Below are 21,118 nucleotides of genomic sequence, written 5' to 3'. Positions count from 1 at the left end.
TCAAGAAGCTAGGAAACCTAAGTAGGATTGTAGTCTGTTTGGTTCAACTGCATAAGTTATATGCTGGGCATTTAAGGAATTTTCGTCTTGTGTGTTTTCTATCATTTTCATGATGATTATTACCAGGGACCAAATATTATTCCTGACAGACATTTTTCTAGCTTCCTCAAAATGAATTTATGTAACTATTACATTGCATCAGTATAATAAAAACATGTCAAATATAATCTCACCTGAGAATGCTCATCTAAGTTGTCGAGTTTTTTTAGTTTTTGTCTTACTTGAGATATGGTCCCTGATATATCACCCAGCTCTGCTTGTTGGTTTAAGAGCTGTTCAATTTCAGTCACAAGCTAAACGGGAAATAAACAAGTTTCAAAAACAAACAAATGTTTAAGCGTTTTCATTTTAGAGTCTAGATTGTACATAATACTATTAAAAATGATTATCAGTATGGAAAATTACATATCTAGAAAGAAATGTTCAGTTATTGTAGTCACAATAATAAAAACCATGTGCTAACATTTCAACCTCCATGACATCAGTGTGAACTCATGATTTCTAAAATATGAGTATGTGTGTGCGTGTATAAACGGACATGCATGTATAAATGGACATGTTTGCATGTACATGCATGTGTAAATTGACATGCACTTGTGTGTATATATTCATGAAAGCATCTACATGTGTGTATACATGTAACTATAATCCCCAGATTTATGGTGAATGAGCCTAAAAGTAAAGACCCCTCCAAGAACAATGAGCACAGCTGATACCTAGATTGTGGTTTTATTTTAATACCAGCTCCCAGAAAATGACACCAGACCACCTCAAAAAGATGGCTGATTCCAGAGCTGAGGCAGTGTAAGTACAAGATGAGCTTAGAAAGTCTCTTTATGCCACAAAAAATACAAAAGAAAGAAAGAAATGCTAGGACAGATCACAGGGACACAGTGGTGGTGGGGGGTGGGGGGGGCGGGAGCTGTCGAGTCATTTCCAACTCACAGCAACCCTGAATAGGGTTTCCGAGGCTGTAAATCTTAAGAGGTACAGAAAGCCTCATCTTTCTCCCATGGAGCAGCTGGTAGACTCAAACTGTTGACCTTACAGTTTGCAGCCCAGCTCATAACCCACGACGCTACCAGAGCTCCTTAAGGACACAGGGTCGTTGGTTTTGTTAAGTGCCATCAAGTCGTTTCCAACTCCTCACAACCCTGTTTCTGAGGAGCAGCTGGTGAGTTTGAACCACCGACCTGGCAGTTCAAACCAACCTTGCCATCCAGGACTTGTCTGACCGCGTTACACCAGGAGGCCAAGGATACAGTTTGTTGTTGTTGTTAAGTGCTGTCGAGTTGTTTCAGCCCATAGCAACCCTGTATAGGATTTCCGAGGAGCTGCTGGTGAACTTGAACCACTGACCTTGTGGATCAAACCAACTTTGCAGGCCAGCGCATAAACCCACAGCGCCATAGCCAAGGTGGCCAACCTGAAATGCCAAAACTCATCCAGAACAGCAATGAATTATCAACAACTCAAAATACTGGAATCCATGAATCTAGTAAGTAGCTTTGAAAATCTTAATAAGTAGCTTTTTAAATCTGAGAAGGCTTCAAAAGGTTCATGGAAAAACGGCAATACAAGATCATGGAATATTGCACAAACTTTTTGAAGCCCCCTTTGTAAATGGAGAAAGGGGGGATTCTTGCTACTTATACCAGAATGGCTCGTAGCAACTGCTGAATGTGGAGGGAATGCTTGTGTTGGGAAATCAGTCATGATACAAAAGACTAAGAGCTCTGGTAGCGTAGTGGTTACGAGCCAGGCTGCTAATCTCAAGGCAAACAGTTCTAAACTAGCAGCTGTCCCATGGGAGAAATATGAGGAGGCTTTGTGCTCCCGTAGAGATTTGCTATAGGGTCGCTATGAGTCAGAACCGACTCCACTGCATACCACCACCATAGGAAAGACTGACTGAGGCAATGATGCTAAATTCACAGGGAAATGTGAATACAGAACAGGACACTGGGAGGAGGCTTCAAAAGTTCATGGGAAAAATTATCTTTGAATTCCATTTTTCCACCAACGTTTTGAAGCACCCTCATATTTACATGGCCTTCAATTTTATCCCCACATATTTCCTGTTAGCTACAAGGGAGGAAAAACAGTAACTCTATTCAACCATGCCTGACTTGGGCGATCAGAATTAAATTAATGAGGGTCAGGTGAATACAAACTGAGTAGGGCATATGACTTATGTAACAGTCTAGTTGGTCACACACAGAGAAGATGTCAGACGAACCCAAAATAAAAGAACATTCACTTTAAAAAAATAAAAATACTGTTTTCTTCAAAGATGTCCACAGCATAAAAGTCAAAGAAAAACAGCTGAGGACCCTACACTCGTGGAAAGAGATAAGGCTGTGAGCTGGCGCTTGTTGTTTAAATGATTATATATTCCTGAGTATTTCTGTGTACACCCAAAAAAAGAAACAAAAAAACAAAACAGAGGGAACAGAAACAAATACTGTTGGATGACGATGCACGGAGGGGATTGGAATCATTGCAATGAAACAAAATAAGACAGGATGAGTGTAAAACCGATGTTCTCCCATGTAAACTATCACTCAATTCACAATAAAAACTTAAAAAAAAAAAAATGCCAAAGAGAGATTCTGGAAATATTCCTGACTAAATGTAGACTGGGTCTTGTGGCGGAGGAAAAAAGAACAACTGTAAAGGGTTAACTGACTAAACCAGAATACTGATGGCAGATAACACAAGAGGGCTTTCAAAAGTTCGTGGAAAATGAAATTAAAAGATAATGGATCAAAGGGAGAGCAGAGAGCAGGATCCTACCCAGAGAAACAGTGATGCCAGAGATGGAGGCAGAGATGATGACGTGGAGAGATGAAGGGGCTGGGAACTCTAGACCCAGAGAGGGAGAGTTGCTGTGTGCTGATGACCGGGGGACAGGCTTGCAGGGTATACCATTTGGTTGGTTGATGCTGCATGAAGGGGATTGTAACCACGGCAATGTAATGATATACGATAGGATGAATGCAAAGCTAATGTTCACCCATGTAAACTATCACATAATTCACAATAAAACAGTTTAAAAAAAAAAAAAGATAATGGATCACAATAAAATATTTTTAAAAAGAAGAGACTTTGTAATACATTTTTTGAAGTTCCGTTGTATAAAAGCAGTACATCGATATTACTTTGATTGGATTTAAGAACGGTACTGTGGTTATTTAAGAGGATGTCCCTATTAGTAAGAAATACTTGAGGTATTTAGGGGGAAAGGGCCATCATATATGCAACTTACTCTCAAATGGGTCAGAAGAAAATATAATCTGCATGTATTTCAGGGGGGTTCAGAAAGTTCTTGGAAAAATGGAGTTAAAAGATAGCGAATCTTTTTCACAAACTTTTTGAAAACCCTTTGTATCTATAACTTACAAATGTCTTCACTTACCTCTTGAAAATCCTGTTCAAACTTCCACAGTTGAAGATACTGCTCCATTTTTTGTTGGTGTTTTCCCCAAAATCCATCAAAGGCTGTTTCCATATCATGTACCTGAGTCAGCAACCTTGACACAAAAAATCAAGTAGCACCTTCAAAACAATGACTTGTGTCATAGGTCTGCAGGAAAATCTGCTCTGACCATTCAGTTTTCGAGAAAACTTTCAACAAAGTTTTAGCCCCTGCTACTTGAGTCCTGGAAGGGACTCTGGTAGTGTAGTGGTTACGAATTGGGCTGCGAACTGCAAGGTCAGCAGTTCGAAACTACCAGTGGTTCCGCGGGAGAAACATGAGGCTTTCTGCTCCCATAAAGATTTACAGCCTCGGAAACCCTGTATAGGGTCGCTATGAGTCAGAACCGACTCCATGGCACATAACAACAACAACAACTTGAGTCCTGGTGTGGCGCTGTGGGCTAATGTGTCAGACTGCAAAATTGGTCTGAACTGCAAGGTTGGTGGTTCAAGCTCACCAGCTGCTTCTTGGGAACCCTATACAGAGTTGCTATGGGTCGGAATCAACTCAACTGCGCTTAACAACAACACTTGATTCAGGGAGCGCGGTGGCTCTGGATGATATGCACTGGACTGAAAACTACAGTGTCAGTAGTTCAAGACTGTCAGCTGCTCCACAGGAGAAAGACAAGGCTTTTCACTCCTGCAAAGATTTACAGCCTTGGAAACCCTATACAAGGTTACTATGAGTTCGAACCGACTTGATGGCAGTAAACAATACCTTGATTCAAGTAGAGCCCATCAATGTCCCCCAAACTTCTTCCACAATCTTATCTAAGTGGAATATAACTCAGAAAGGACTCTCAGATTCTCAGAAGTCCAGGAAATAGTCACAAATCACAGGAGCAAGAATGGATAAATTCCTCTCAAAACCATTAAGTCACCAGAAATCAAACTGGTAATACTCACTTTTTGATAGTCTGCCAGTCACCACTTATTTGCTGATGACGTTCAAGTCTTGAACTGGCAGTTTCTTCAATGGCAGGTGCTTCCAGATTTGTTAGCAGCACTGTCCCTTCTTTGGTAACAGCTGTAATATTGTTCTGTACAAATGCAAATTAGGATGCATCAGGCATCAGGAGTCTTATGCAAACAAGGATGGCCAAAGCCATCTCCACAAGTGCTTTGGGACTCTGTGACACCAAGGTATTCCTTGATTTTTCAGACAATGATGAAACCAAAGGCTGTTCTAGAATCCCTTGCTCCTCTTCTGCAGGTACCTAAGAGTAGTCTAAAACCTCATTTAGGAGGTCTACTGGTCCCCTGAAGGATCCCTGGTAGCGTAGTGAATTATGAGCTGGGCAGCTAACTGCAAGGTCAGCAGTTCGAATCTACCAGCCACTTCATGGGAGAAAGATCAGGCTTTCTGCTCCCATAAAGATTTGCAGCCTCAGAAACCCTATACAGGGTTACTATGAGCCAGAAATGACTCAAAAGCACACAACTACCACCACCACCACTGGCCTCCTGAAATTCTCAGCAAAAAATTGGCTGTACATATATTTTTTTCTGGAAAGAGCTTCCATGATAACTATAAGAACATTAAGAGTTAATATTTGTTAAATATCAATTACGTGCAAAGCAGTGTCACATATACATCACATACTTTACGTCATTGCATCCTCACAGCAACCCTACAAGGCATGCATGCAGCACCAGCATCATCGATCTCTTTGTGCAAAAACAAACCAAACCCGTTGCCATGGAGTCAATTCCAACTCATGGCAATCGCACGAGTTACAGTGCAGAACTTCTTCAGAGTGTTTTCTTGGCAGTCATCTTTCCTAAAGCAGTTTGCCTGGCATTTCTCCCATGGTGCCAGTGGGTGGGTTTAAACTGACACTCTTCAGGTTAATGTTGTTGTTGTTAGGAGTTGCTGAGTCGGTTCCGACCCATAGCAACACTCTATAGGGTTTCCAAGGAACGGCTAGAGGGCTTGAACTGCCAACCTTGAAATTCAAACCAACATTATAGTCCAGCATATTAACCCACAGCGCCACACCAAGACTCCCTTTAGGTTAATGGGGGTGGTGGTGGTGTGCCATGGAGTTGGTTCCAACTCATAGTGACCCTGTATAGGGTTTCCGAGGCTGTAAATCTTTACAGGAACAGAAAACCTCATCTTTCTCCCACAGAGCAGCTGGTAGATTTGAACTGCCGACCTTTAGGTTAACAGCCCGACTCATAACCACTACGCTACAGAGCACAAATGGTTTGTGCCATCTAGGAACTAACTTCAAGGTACAGATAAGGAAAAAAAAATCTCAGAGAAGATAGGCAAATTGCCGACCATCACCGAGTTTGCCCTCTTACACAGTTTTGCTTTTAGATGGGATTAAACATGTCAGTGTCTCTACTCTTCTGCCTCTCTGTAAGTACACCCAGGATACCTATCATCATCTAAAGGAGAGGAGTTTCATATGGTGTTCATTTATATTGGTCTTTAACACTTAACAAAAGGGAATACAGCTATACATGCTAATTGTCTCAAACCTGCCTCGGAATCCTCTACAACCCCACACTCCAGATACCGACAAGTAGGAGCTCTGGTGTCGATCCTGACAGAGCTGGGACCAGAACACAGGCCTCCTGATTCCTGATCAAGTTTTCCTTCTCCCATTCCACACTGTACCTAGGGTGGAAGTCAAAATAGGACACCTATCTGGCAGCTAGCCCTCACTCGGCCTTTTTCAAATAAACTAGAGAATAAGGGATCCTGGTGGTGCAGTGGAGAAACATTAGGCTGCTAACCAAAGGATTGCTGGGTCAAACTCACCAGCCACTCTGTGGGAGAAAAGACCTGGATATCTGCTCCCATAAGGATTACAGCCTTGGAAATACTATGAGGCGCTTCTACTCTACCCTACAGGATCACTATGAGTTAGATACCCATAGACGGTACATAGAAGCAACGGCGACAAAAGAGAAGACATGGGAACAGAAACAACTGTGGATTTCTGATTCTGGAGCATTTATAAAGTTTTCGATTTACAGATAAATGATCCCACAAGCGAATGACCCATTGACAAAGGGGACGCTTAGAGCCAACCTATCCAGAAGATTTTCCTCTTGTAAAGTATTCTCTTTATGTATATATGGAGTCCTGGTGCGGCGCTGTGGGCTAATGCACCAGTCTGCAAAGTCGTTTGAACTGCAAGGTCGGTGGTTCAAGCTCACCAGCTGCTCCTTGGAAACCCTATGCAGGGTCACTATGGGTCAGAATTGACTCGATGGCACTTAACAACAACATATATATATATATGGTGATTGGTGGTTATGTGCCATGGAGTTGGTTCCGACTCATAGCGACCCTGTACAGGGTTTCCGAGGCTGTAAATCTTTACGGGAGCAGAAAGCCTCATCTTTCTCCCGCGGAACAGCTGGTAGTTTCGAACTGTTGACCTTGCGGTTCACAGCGCAATTTGTAACCATTATGCTACCAGAGCTTCTTCATATATATATATATATATATATATATATATCTTGCTTTGTAATATAGAAAGATCTTTTGTCTCTCCATATGACAATCAGTGTTAAATGAACACATTTAAAAACTTCTCTAGAAAAAGGAAGATGCTGGCCAACTAATGTGGGTCCACTTGCTCAGACTTACCTTCAGCAGGTGGTACCTTTCAGCACGGATGGCAAGAATCTCCTCAATTGCAGGAATGTCATCTGGTAGTTCTGTCTCAGCCAATTCAGTCCCAAAGGACTGCAACATCTGAGCCATTTCCTTCACTGTTAGGGCAAATTTTTCTATAGCCTGCAAAAGGTCGGCGAGCATTTTAATTCTTTGGTAAGTCAGTCACCATAGCAAAACCTGGATCAGTCATTGCATTTATTTTATTTAGGTATGACAACAAACATATCCTATGAAGTCTCCTGTGCTAAGGAAATTTGGCATTGCCTTTGGCAATCAACTTGAACTTTGCATCTAGTCTGCTGAGAAACCAAAGTAAGGGCAAGATTCGGAATGCCTTTTATCTAAAATTCTGTACTTAGTTCATGGACACTAATGAAAAGCATTTCTCAAAGATTCCATGGGCAGAGTATATATGGAAACCATAGTATTCTCCTTATTTTATTAAACTCTGCAGCTGAAAAAAGCACCTTATAACAACTTGACTTTGAAGACAGATGAAAACATCAAAGCCACTTTATATTTATTCATTCTCATTTGTAAACAAGCATCAGCATTTCAAACAAGGTAATGGACTAAGGAGATTGGGGAGCAACCACTCATGTTGGGGATCATGGTCTCAAAGGCTCTGTTGCCTAAAGTCAAGCCCAGTGTTGTTTCTTTTGTCTCAGAATTGATGGCTCACAGAAAGAAGGACAAAGTACCAGACCACATGAACCCTCTATGTATGATGCAGATCAAGATAGCTGCTTTTTTTTTTTTTTAGTTGCTATATAGGTTATTAAAGGAGCTCTGGTAGCGTAGTGGTTACGAATCGGGCTGCGAACCTCAGGGTCAGCAGTTCGAAACTACTACCTGTTCCGCGGGAGAAAGATGAGGCGTTCTGCTCCCGTAAAGATTTACAGCCTCGGAAACCCTATATAGGGTCGCTATGAGTCAGAATCGACTCCACGGCACATAACAACAACAACAATATAGGTTATTAACAACTGTTGTTAGGTGCTGTCAAGTTAATTTCGACTCATGGCAATCCCATGTGACAGAGTCAAAATACAGAACTAGCCCAACCTCGGAAACTCTCTATAGGGTCGCTAAGAGTTATAAACCAACTAGACAGCATTGAACAACAATCTCTATGGGAGCAGATCACCAGGTCTTTTTCCCACGGGGCTGCTGGGTGGGTTCAAACAGTCAACCTTTCAGTTAGCAGTCGAGTGCTTAATGCTTATGCCACCTTCATATGAATGGATAGGATTGTTGAATGAGGACTATGATAAAAAGAATCCTTATTTAAACAAACATCAAAAACTCCTCAGAAAGGTTCCCATATCTCTGGCTATTATTGATAACAGGCTATTATTATTGAGGGCTTGCAACATGCCAGGCAGAGGTGTGTCCAAGGTATGGTAGTTATGACACCAGCCCTTGGTACTTGAAGAAGGGTACCAAGTGAGCAGTTTCTATTAACCTGGTATGGTCCAATATCCTACCCTGGGGCACATGTCCAAGGGGGTGACAGATGAGGTATGGAATGACACACATGAAAGGCGCCCTGATTGACACAACTGGACAAGAAGACAGAAGGCGTTTCTGTTGGCACGTTGCCACCAACAATCTATTCATCTTGCGTTTGTGAATTACAGCTTAAGCGAGTGCTCTGGGCTCTCATTATTCTCACTATGCCCCTAATGCCAGACACTGTGCAAACATTTTATATTTGCAATCTCCTTTAATGTTCCCAAGACCCTTATGCGGCAAGGCATTATTATTTCCATTAAACTAAGACTTAGAGAGCTTTTCTATCTTGTCCACCAGTGTCAAGATTTGAGCCCAAATCCCTCGTAAGTTAGTTGACTCTAGAGTTACGGGAGGGGTTGGGTAAAGCATGACCACCCTGGATGTCAACGTCACTTGGCATCTTTAATGACTCTTCAGCCTTCCAAGATATTTCAAATGTGAAAAATTCAAGATGCCAAATTACATATGTATTGGGAAAGTAGGAGCCCCAGAAACGTGTTTTTCCCAAGGAGGAACCTGATCTCAGATTCAATTGACAGGCTAACATGAACGAAAGTCTCTACGGTAAGGGCAAAGGCAACATACATTTCTGAAGATGATCCATTCACTGTGGCAGTACTGCAAGGTGCCGCCTAACTCAGGGGTTAACTGCTTGTCATCAATGTATGTCAGCAAATCACTAACTGAGCTCAGCATAACCACCTATATAAAGAAGCAAGAAAGATGCTGTGAACTGTCCTTCATGCCATCCCTTCGTCCACCTGCACATTGCACTTTTGTCAACAGAATAAATGACCCTTCATAAATGCTTTGAACACTTCTCTCCTGTACCTCCCCCACAAATCAGTCTGTGCTACCTTCTTCAGATAATAACAGTTTTCATTTACAAAACCAGTGCTCTGTAAAGCAATATTAATCTCCATAGAAACCAAAACACCTGCAAAACAGCTATGTCCACACTGCAGTGAAAGGACATGGTGTTGTGTTATAATTTAGCGGACAGTATCCGAATTTGTAAGTATCAAAAGTTAGAAGCGCTGAATTTCTAACTCTCTAAATGCATTAACAAATCTTTTCAAAAACAACATGGTACTCTGGTACTTTGAACTAGTTCAGGATGTCAGTTCATAGGAGCTTAAATGTTCAAAAATATACAATGCATACACATTTTTACTTAAAAGAAAAAAAAAATCCTGAGAGAGGTTTCTTGATACGTGAGTGCACACACACACACATACATAATGTATGCACACATATATAAATAAAACATATATGTGATATATATAGATATATAGATATATATATATATACTTTTCTAAAGGAATTGCTTTGCTCCAAATGGATTAATCTGTTCTTGGTTAATAATGATGTGAAACTATTTTTACACTAGAAACAGAAGTCTTCCAGGCATTTCAAATTTACATTCCGGGAAGACATATTTTTTTTTTCTTCTTTCAAATGCTTAGGTTGCTGTTGTTAGTGCTGTTGAGTTTGGTTCCAACTCACAATGACCCTGTATAGAGTTTCCAAGGAGCAACTGGTGGGTTTGAACTGCCAACTTTGTGGTCATCAGTCTAGTGCTGAACTTACAGCGCCACACCAGGACCCCATGTAGAAGACCAGCAGCATGATACAAAGACCTCATGAGAATTAAGGAACAAAACATTTAAATAGTATATGCTTACTGGCAATTTGAGCATGAAGTCCTCCTGGCTAAATCGAAACCCAATGTCTGTGAAAGTTCGTTGAAGAAAACTGGTGGGACGTAGAACCAAAACCAAGTGCAAGTTCCCAGGGAAGGAAGCCTATAGGAAGAAAGAAAGAAAAGAAAAACACATTTTTTTCCCTCAAAGCACACATTCGATGGAGCACAGATCAGAAAAAAATGGAATGAAAAGAAAACAATTCAAAGTCATAAAACCCACTTAAAGGTCAACACAATGAAAATAGGTATTGATACGATCTTAAAACGCAGAAATAAAAATGAAAATCATGTAAGGTCATCAAGGTCAGATTCTTGCAGAGCTTCTAGCATGGGATTTTCTCACAGTGGATTAAGTTCATCCCATGTTATAAAAATTCTACCCTGAAGTTTCATTAGAAAGTTGGTTCTTTGAACTCAAACTGTATTTACTTCCAGAAAAATAAAATCGAATTAGGAGGTAGGTTCCGACAATAGTGCTAAAAGCCATGAGAAAACTAAAATCCTGTATGCTTGCACTAACAATGGAAAAAATCTGTATTATGGAATCATATTTCTGTTTTCAACCAAGCAGGCTCTTCAGTGTATTTAAATGAATTACTATCAGACACTGGTAGACAGTGAGTGTACACCAATGAAAATATACATGGGGCTTCGAAAAGTCTGTAGAAGAATGGAATGAAAAGCTAGTGGAATGTTTTCATGAGCTTTTTGAAGCCCCACTGTAGTCCCTAACAGAACCGAGCAATGCTTCATTCTGCTATGCATAAGGTCCCCATGAATTGGAGCTGGCTCAACAAAAACTAACACCCAGTACAACAGTTTAATAGCAGAGTCCACTAGGAATCAATAGCACAGTGTAATAATTTGACAAGTGAAACAAATGAATGTGAATAAGATACGAGAGAAAGAGGTAGCACAGAGTTTTCTAGGTTTGTTGTTGTCGCTGTTAAATGCCATCAAGTCGGTTCCAACCCAGAGCAACCCCATATGGGCTTTCAAGGAGTGGCTGATGAGCTTGAACTGCCAACCTTGAGGTTCAAACTGACTTCGCAGTCCAGCGCATTAACCCACCGCACCACACAGGGAGGTGAAAAAGGAGACATTAATTGAATCAGATTGTCATTCCAGTTCACCAATGGCTTCTAGGAAATGGCCTGGCACATAGTAGGCAGGCAAGAAATAACTGCTAAATGAAAGAATTCAAATGAAACACTGCAAAATTGGTATACCATTGGCTGATATTAATAATAAACTACCACCCATCAAATGTTTACTCTAGGTTAACTATTTGGTCAACATTATCACAGCTCCTCTTCATAACCATCCTATGAAGTAGTTTAGTTACTGCACTATGAGACTGTCAGAGAAGATGTCTCAGTCAGGGGTAGAGGAAAACAAATCTGGGGGTGGGGGACATATCATAGGAGATGGTGCTAGAAAGACAGACGAGCAGGAGCCAGATCACAAAAGACCTTGCAAGGCCTGCTGAGAAGTTTGGAACTCTTCTTGGAGACTAGGGGAGTCTCTAGAAAGTTTGAAGCAGAGCACCACGGTCTGATTTGGGTGACTTTGTGGGGAAAGGACTGGATTTGGACAAACGTCAAGCAGATAGAAGAGAAAGGAGACTGATAGAGTAACCCAGGCCAGGGATGGTTAGCTTTGAACTAACCACTACAGAGATGGGGGTGGTGAGGGATTTGATGATCACTCTGCACATTTCTGGGTTTCGTAACTAGGTGACTGGTACAGCCCTCACCAAGATTGGGGACATGAGAGAAGCAGGCGTAAGGAGAGAGATGCAAAAAGGAAACAACCGGTTGCCATTGATTCGTAATCATGGCAAGCCCATGTGTGTTAGAGCAGAGCTGCATTTCATAGGGTCTTCAATGGCTGATTTTTGGAAGTAGATCGCCAAGCCTCTGGGTGGATTCGAACCTCCAAGCTTTGGGTGCATTTTTGTTGACACTCACCAGGGACAAAAAAAGGAGAATGCGATTCAGATTTCCATTTGGAACGTGTTGGGTTGGAAGATTCAGCAGGCAACTCAGATGAGATCTATCAGATAACTGTGGGTACAAACAAGTCTAACCTAGGAATGTAGCTTCAGGTGAAACAAACTGAAACAAAAAGTAGTGAAATTTTTTCAAATTCTGTTATCTTTCAATCATGCTGCAATAGTAGTCATTGAACAAAGCAATGAAAAAAAAAAGGTCAGTGGTTCAAGCCCACCAGCCATTCAGCAGGAGAAAGATGAAGCTTTCTGCTCCTGAAAGGATGTACACCCTCAGAAACCCTGTGCAGAGTCCCTAGGAATCTGAACCAACTCGACGGCACCTAACAACACCACCACCAACATAAAACAAAAATATTAACAGGATTTTGGGGTGTATTTGTTTGTTTTTTAAATTTACCTCACATTCTTGGACCCAAGAACAAGCAGGTTTAGGTAGAGAAGATTAAGATGAGTAAAGGCTTACTGTGGGGAAGACTCTGAACAGGACTCAGAAGTCTGAGCCCATATTTTGGTTGTGAGCACTGGTTCTAACTATTTCTCTCATCCACTTTGGGAATTAAGCTTTTTCTTTTGTTGCACATGGGTGAGTAACTGCACTATTATAATACTTCCCGCAATTACTTTTATTCTTCCATGAATTCTAAGTTGGTCTGCTCTCCCAGGCTTTCTCCCTCTGCCCTTCAAAGTACCTCCTTCTCGGGATTTCATACTCTCCAGCATTGAAGGTTAGAAACCCTCCAGATGCAAGGCCAACTCAAAGCCCATCTCTAAAATTAGGGGGGGGACCAAAGGATGCTACAGCAACAAGGGATTTGTATGCCAACTGTCTGCCAAAGTGACCCTCTGGTTTCTACTCTGCTATTTCCAGGACACCACGGCCGCTGACTCATAGTGACCCTATAGGATAGAGGTTATGACTCTAGGACATAAGGTTTCCAAGGCTGCCGGTGGATTCAAACCATCAACCTTTTGGTTAGCAGCCCAATGCTTAACCCACTGCGCCACATGATCACATCCACCCCACCACCCACTGCCATTGAGTCGATACCAAGTCACAGCAACCCTACATAGGACAGAGTAGAACTGCTCCAATGGGTTTTGAAGGCGAAATTTGGGCGCAAACTGCCTCATCTTTCTCCTGCGGAACAACTGGTAGGTTCAAACCACCAACTTGGCAGTTAACATTCCACTGCTTAACCATCTGTGTCACCTAGTCTCCTTACATGATCATACAGCAGGGAACAAAAAGGCCAGAGAAACTCAATCACAAGTCATATAATCAGTAGGGAAGGGAGTTTCAAGGAGGGGGTGAGGGTATTCAGCCTATCCTGAGTCAGGGATTTTAGGTTGGACCTTTTTGAAAGCAATAACTGCTTTGATTTGATAAAGTGCTTTATCCCAAATATGGAAAGCTTTACAAATTGCTTCTAAAGATAATTCTACCTTCTAATAAGATCATTGTGAAATAAAATCTTCTAACTATTTTATCATACATGCTCCATCCTTAATTCCTTCAAAATGTTTCATCATTCATTTGTCACCCAAAGCCCATAAAAATTTGCATTTTTGGAGAGCAAGTTTCAGAGTCTCTTCTGACATTCATTCTGACCTTTTCCTTCTTTCTTGTCTTCTTAATGACTTTTTGCTCTCTTCACATATGATGTTCTTGATGTCATCCCATAACTCTTCTGGTCTTCGGGCTTTAGTGTTTAATGTATCAAATCTGTTCTTCAGATGATCTCTAATTCAGGTGGAATATATATATATATATATATATATAGAGAGAGAGAGAGAGAGAGAGAGAGAGAGAGAGAGAGAGAGAGAGAGAGCGCTCTGGTAGTGTAGTGGTTACGAAGCGGGCTGTGAACTGCAAGGTTAGCAGTTCGAAACTCCCAGCTGCTCCATGGGAGAAAGATGAGGCTTTCTGCTCCCATAAAGATTTACAGCCTCAGAAACCCTGTGCAGGGTCGCTGTGAGTTGGAACCGACTCCACGGCACATAACAACATGTTTTTATATATATATCCTCCCCCCCCTTTTAGGATGGGTTCTTTTTCTTAGTCTTTTACAGTGATGGTCCTATGCAGTGTTTCTCCTTTTGTGACTGACAAATTTCTCTCAGCATAATGTCCTCAAGGGACCCTGACCAGGGACGTGGTGACCCCAGAAATGGAGGCAGGGACCATGGGGTGGACAGATGAAGCGGCTGGGGATGCTGGACTAAGGGAGGGAGAGGGTCTGTGGGGTGTACCCTTTGGTTGTTTGATGATGCCTGAAAGGGATTGTAATCATTGCAATGAAACAAAATACAATAGGATGAATGTAAAACTGATGTTCTCTGATGTAAACCCACATAATTAGCAATAAAAACTTTAAAAAGAAAAATATTTTTGCATTTTTCAGGAGAATTTCACTTAATGCCTGTGTAATTACATTTACAATGCTTTTCATTTTAGGATAATTTTAGAATCTTTATTGAACTACCAAGCATATTATCATGAACATGGATTCTTTTCATCCAATCGCTGCTCTCAAATTTAGAAGCCATTTGGGGGAGTTGTAGACCACAGCTATACAACTAATAAACAATTGGGTGGCATACAAACACTTCATTTAATTTTGCAAAGTTCTACTGAAAACAAAACAAAACAATATCATCAAGTTTAGACCACAAATACGGTTTCAATAATAAAGGCCCATGACAACCACAAGTGAATTCAATGTCCTAGATTTATCAATCCCAGATCCATTCACTTAGCCCAGGCCTAACTCACAGGTGCTTGCCAAACATGAAAGATTACTTTTCATACCTTTTCTTCTGCAAAACTAAAATCATAAGGTGAGGCAGGTAGATTGGAGAGTTGGGTAGGGGCAGGAAAGTTGCTAATATTTTGTTGTTGTTGTTATTGGGTACTGATGAGTCGGTTCCGACTCACAGCTGCCCTGTGCACACAAAATGAAGCGCTGCTCAGTCCTGCACCATCCTAAAAATGGTTATTATGCTTGAGCCCATTATTGCTGCCATTGTGCCAATCCATCTTGTCAGTTTCCCTCCACTTTGCCAAGCATGATGCCTTTCTCCAGGGACTGGTCCTTTCTGATAACATGTCTGAAGTATGAGAGACAAATTTTTGCCAGTCTGACTTGTAAGGAGCATTCTGGCTCCACTTCTTGCAACACAGATTTGTTTGTACTTTTAGCAGTCTATGATACTTTGAATATTCTTCTCCAACACCATAAATCAAACATATCAGTACTTCTACAGTCTTCCTTACTTATCCATTCTCCAACTTTCACATTCATATGAGGCTATTGAAAATATCATGGTTTGGGTCAGGAGCACCTTAGTCCTGAAACGGACTTCTTTGCTCTTGAACACTTTAAAGAGGTCTTGTGCAGAAGATCTGTCCAATGCAATACGTCGTTTGATGTCTTGACTGCTGCTTCCATGAGTGTGGATAGTGGATCCAAGAAAAATGAAGCCTTCAACAACTTCAATGTTTTCTCCATTTATCATGATGTTATTCATTGGTTCAGTGGTGAGGATTTTTGTTTTCTTTACATTGAGGTGCAATCTATACTGAAGGCTGTAGTTTTGATTTTCATCAGTATCTTAAGTCCTCTTCACTTTCAGCAAGCAAGGTTGTATCACCTGCATATCTCAGTTTGTTAATGAGTCTTCCTCCAATCCTGATGCCATGTTCTGCTTCATATAATTCAACTTCTTAGATTATTTGCTCAAAATTGAAGAACATATGGTGAAAGAATGCCAACTCTGACACACCCCTTGTTCTGTTTGAATGGCTACCTCTTGGCCTATGTACAGGTTTCTTATGACCACAGTTAAGTGTTCTGAAATGCACTGTCTTCACAATGGTATCCATAGGTTGTCATGATCCACACATGTCTTTGCATAGTCAATAAAGCACAGGTGACCACAGTTCTGGTATTCTCTGCTTTCAGCCAAGGTCCATCTGATGTCAGCGGTGATATCCCTAGTTCCACAGTTTCCTGTGGATGCACTACTACTACCATTTTTTAATTAACTTCAGAAAAATTTTACTTGTATTTAGTATCAATGATATTGTTTGATAATTTCTGCATTCTGTTGGGTCACCTCTCTTTGGAATGGGCACAAATATGGATCTCTTCCTATCAGTTGGCCAGGTGGCTGTTTTCCAAATTTATTGGCATAGATGAGTGAGTGCTTCCAGTGCTGCATCAGTTTGTTGAAAGATTTCAATTTGTAGTTCATCAATTTGTGGAGCCTTGATTTCCGCTAATGCCTTTGGTGCAGCTTGGACTTCTTCCTTCATTACCATCAGTTCCTTTTTTTTTTTTAAGTTTTTATTGTGAATTGAGTGATAGTTTACATGGCAGAACATCAGTTTTACACTCACCCTCTTGTATTCATTTCATTGCAATGATTACAATCCCCTGAATACTTCATCATTCCATAGTATTTGCTTCCATTCCCTCTGTTTTGTGTTTTTTTTTTTCCTTTGGATGTGCACACTCTGAATCTAAACTCCTTCTTGAAAACTTGTAAGTGAGTCACTTCATACCTTTACAGTACCATTGGTTCTTGATTACAAACTATTTCTTGAAATTATTAAACATCAATAATTTCTTTTTGGTACAGAGACTCCATGCATACTTTCCACCTTCTTTTGATGCTTTCTGCATCTTTGCCCATAGAATCCTTCAATATTGCAATCTGATGCTTGAATTTTTTCTTCAGTTCTTTCAGCTTGAGAAATGTTGAGTGTATTCTTCTCTTTTGGTCTTCTAACTCCAGGTCTCTGCAAATTTCCTCATAATACTTGACTTTGTCTTCTCGAGCTGCCCTTTGAAATTTTCTGTTCAGATCTTTTGCTTCTTCATTTCTTCCTTTCGCTTTAGCATCTCTATGCTGAAGAGCAAGTTTCAGAGTCTTTTTTGACATCTATTTTGGTCTTTTCTTTCTTTCCTGTCTTTTTGATGACCTTTTGTTTTCTTCCCATATGAAGTTCTTGATGTCATCCCACAAATTTTCTGGTCTTCAATCATTAGCATTCAATGCATCAAATCTGTTCTTAAGATGGTCACTAAATTCAGGTAGTATAGGTCCAAGGTCAAAGTGGCCTGGTAGTGTAGTGGCTACGAGTTCGGGTACTTACTTACCTCACAGTCAGCAGTTTGAAACTACCAGCGGAGTTCCGTGGGAGAAAAATGAGGCTTTCTGCTCCTGTAAAGATTTACAGCCTTGGAAACCCTATAAAGGGTTGCTGTGAGTCGGAACCAACTCCACAGCACATAACCACCACGTCCAAGGTCATATTTTGGCTCTTGTGTTTTAATTTTCTTCAGCTTCAGCCTGAACTTTCTTCTGAACAACTGATGGTCTGTTCCACAGTCTGTCACTGGACTTGTTTTGACTGATATGGAACTTTTCAACTGTCTCTTTCCACAGATGTAGTCAATTTGATTCCTGTGTATTCCATTTGGTGAGGTTCATGTATATAGTCAGCACCTTTTATATTGCAGAAAAAAGGTATTTGCAATGAATAAGTCACTCGTCTTGCAAAATTCTATCATGTGATCTCCAGCATCATTTCTACTGTTGTTAATTGCTGTTGAGTTGGTTCCAATCCACAGCGGGTTTCTGAGGAGTGGCTGGTGAGCTTGAACCACCGACCTTGTGGTTCATATCATTTCTATTACCAACACCATATTTTCCAACTACTGGTCCTTCCTCTTTGTTTCCAACCTTCGCATTCCAATTGCCAGTAATTATCAATACATCTTGATTGCACGTTTGATCAATTTCAGACTAAAGAAGTTGGTAGAATTCTTAAACTTCATCAACACTGGCTATAGTGGCTGGTGCGGTAATTTGAAGAATTGTGGTATTTATTGGTCTTCCTTGTAGACATACGGATATTATCCTATTACAGACAACACTGTGCTTGAAGATAGATCCTGAAATGTTCTTTTTTGATACTGAATGCTACTCCATTCCTCTTCAATTTGCAGTTCCTGGCATAGTAAACCATATGATTGTCAGAATCAAAATGGCTAATACCAGTCCACTTCAGCTCACTAATGCCTAAGATACTGATTTTTGTGAGTTCCATTTCATTTTTATAAAAATTTCAATTTTCCTAGATTCAAACAATGTACATTCCATGTTCCAATTATTAATGGATGTTTGCAGCTGTTTCTCATTTTGAGTTTTGCCCCATCAGCAAATGAAGGTCCTGAAAACTTGATTCCATTCAAGTCATCATGGTCAACTGTCCTCTGAGGATTCTGCTCATATGTACTGAGTGTTCTGGATACCCAGCAGAGGCACAGCAATGTACTGAGTGTTTTGCATGCAGTAGGTTCCACTTGTATCCAAGTTTCACAACTGGAGAAGCTGAGTGTGGTAAGCAGATTAATGGCCCCAATGATTTCCAAACCCTAATTTCTTGTTGTTGATTAAGTGCAGTCGAGTCGATTCCGACTCATGGCGATCCTGTATGGGGTTTCTGGAGGAGCGCCTGGTGAATTTGTACCACTGATTGTGCTGTTCAAACTGACCTTGCGGTACAGTGCATTATCCTATAGAGTTACACTACAACTCCTGTTGCCTAATATTTTCCTTAAAAAAACCACATAATTTTGAACATGATCTGTGAAGTTTGTGTGGACATTTCAACCAATTACTGAACTCAACAGAGATGTCAAGAGTGTCGCAACAGAAATGGTGAGAAAGATGGCAAGTGGATATCTGAGTGGAGGTACATCTGAGTCCCATTGTAGAGGAATCCCCTTTAGGCTAATTCCTCCTCCCCGTGGCTGTAGACGAGGTCTGACACTAGCAGACTACAGTATTATGACATTATTGTTCAATTCACTCATGTTGGAAATAAATTCTGAATTGTGTGAGTGGCTCCATTTTGGTATTTCATTTCTCATCTACTGAAATACTTTTCAAAGCTCCTCCCCGTAAAAAGGTAATACAGTTGCAATGCAGGCTGAAGAAATTTCTCTTACTTTTCATATAAATAATCTCTCAAGATAATTTAAGGCTAAATACCTCCTATGGATATCAAGAAAAGAATGAAATAATGATGTTACCTATTTTAGACCTGATATTCCCATTTGAGGGAGTCCTGGGGTGGCACTGTGGGCTAACATATCAGACTGCAAAGTTGTTTGAACTGCAAGGTCAGTAGTTCAAGCTCACCGGAAGCTCCTTGGGAACCCTATACAGGGTCGCCATGGGTCGGAATCGATTCAATGGCACTTTACAACAACAACCATTTCTGTACTGTGACTGCATTACCTTACATGGCAATAGGGACTCTGTGGATGTGGTTGTATTCAGGATTTTGAAAATGGGAAGTAATCCTGGACCATCCATCCAGGTGGGCCAAATCTGGTCACAAGGATTCTCATAAGTGAAAGAGCGAGAGAGGCAGAGCACAGGAAGCAGGAGGAGATATGAGGATGAAAGCAGCGACTGGAGTGAGGCAGGTTCACTAGCCAAGGAATGTGGATGGCCTCTGTTGTTGTTGTTGTTGTTGTTGTTCTTAAGTGCCATTAAGTCAGTTCTGACTCATAGCAACCCTGTATAGGGTGAACTTGTACTGCCAACCTTACAGTCCAATGCTTATCCCACAATGCCACTGAAACAGGCCTTGTGATTCTCCCTTAGAACCTGCCTTAGAGTCTCCCTTAGAACCTCATTAGAGCCTCCCTTAGAACCTCCCTTAGATTCTCCCTTAGAACCTGCCAACATTTTGTAACCTAGTGAGACTGAATTCTCACTTCTGACTTCTAGAATTGTAAGATAATACATTATGTTGTTTTAAGTCACTCTGTCTTTGGGAATTTGTTTTAGCATCAATAGGAAATTAACACACTAAGATTTTGTAAGGTTAAGTGTGACTGCAGAGCCAGACTCTTATTGAAAAATCCATATATAGATCAGTAGATGATACACAGAGGCAGACATGCCAGCACATTTCAGCATTCCTTCCTTTGGGGGCATAAAAAAAGGACTTTCAAGAAGCATAGTAGGGACATTAACAAGGATCAGATTCGAGGTCAAAAATCTAAATGAGAAGCCTAAAGCAAAGGCGACAATCTCTAATGCCTACAATGTTTTAGGGAGATGGTGTAAATGAGTGAAATCGGCAGTTTCATTGAGACCCGCCTAAATGAGCTGGTACAACCAGAATGTTCCTTATAAGGAAACAGGATGAGACTTCATCTCAGTCTCATGTACATTAGACATGTCATCATGAAGGACCAGTCCCTGGAGAAAGAGAACCTACTTGATAAAATAGATGGTCACGAAAAAGATGAAGACCTCCAACAAGATGGATCGACACAGTGACTGCAACAATAGGCTTAAATGTACCAACAATTGTGAGGATGGCACAGGACGCCATGAGTCACAGATGCCGCGATGGCAATGAACATGAGATGGAAAATGTCAGCTGGTCCTCTTCTTAGATGTCGAGGTGTAAAAGGAAATGATGGGGAGGGTATAGTCTCTTCAACAGATGGTGCTGGCAGAACTGGAAAATGTTATGTAAAAGTCTGAAACAAGACCTTCACCTCACGCCTTATACAAAAACCAACTCAACATGAATTATGGACCTAAATGTGAATCCCAGAATTATGAAGGTCATTAATGAAAAATTCGAGACAAATGTGAAGGCACTAAT

At 40.9% G+C, this 21,118-nt stretch overlaps 1 protein-coding gene across 1 annotated transcript in view; it reads right to left on the bottom strand.

Annotated features, from left to right (window-relative positions):
- The window catches only part of MCF2 (MCF.2 cell line derived transforming sequence), a 122,712-nt gene that overhangs the window by 46,406 nt on the left and 55,188 nt on the right, over window positions 1–21,118 (bottom strand). The window contains exons 5-10 of the mRNA XM_006874982.1: window positions 10,384–10,503; window positions 9,284–9,400; window positions 7,154–7,303; window positions 4,450–4,583; window positions 3,479–3,593; window positions 234–353 (exon numbers count right to left, since the gene is read on the bottom strand). Coding sequence (XP_006875044.1) covers window positions 234–353; window positions 3,479–3,593; window positions 4,450–4,583; window positions 7,154–7,303; window positions 9,284–9,400; window positions 10,384–10,503 — 756 coding nt within the window. The remainder of the gene's footprint in view (window positions 1–233; window positions 354–3,478; window positions 3,594–4,449; window positions 4,584–7,153; window positions 7,304–9,283; window positions 9,401–10,383; window positions 10,504–21,118) is intronic.

The sequence above is a fragment of the Chrysochloris asiatica genome, unplaced genomic scaffold, assembly GCF_000296735.1.
Source record: "Chrysochloris asiatica unplaced genomic scaffold, ChrAsi1.0 scaffold00308, whole genome shotgun sequence".
NCBI lineage: Eukaryota > Metazoa > Chordata > Mammalia > Afrosoricida > Chrysochloridae > Chrysochloris > Chrysochloris asiatica.
Note: the sequence above shows the minus strand (reverse complement) of the source record. Positions and strands in the feature narration are given on the sequence as shown.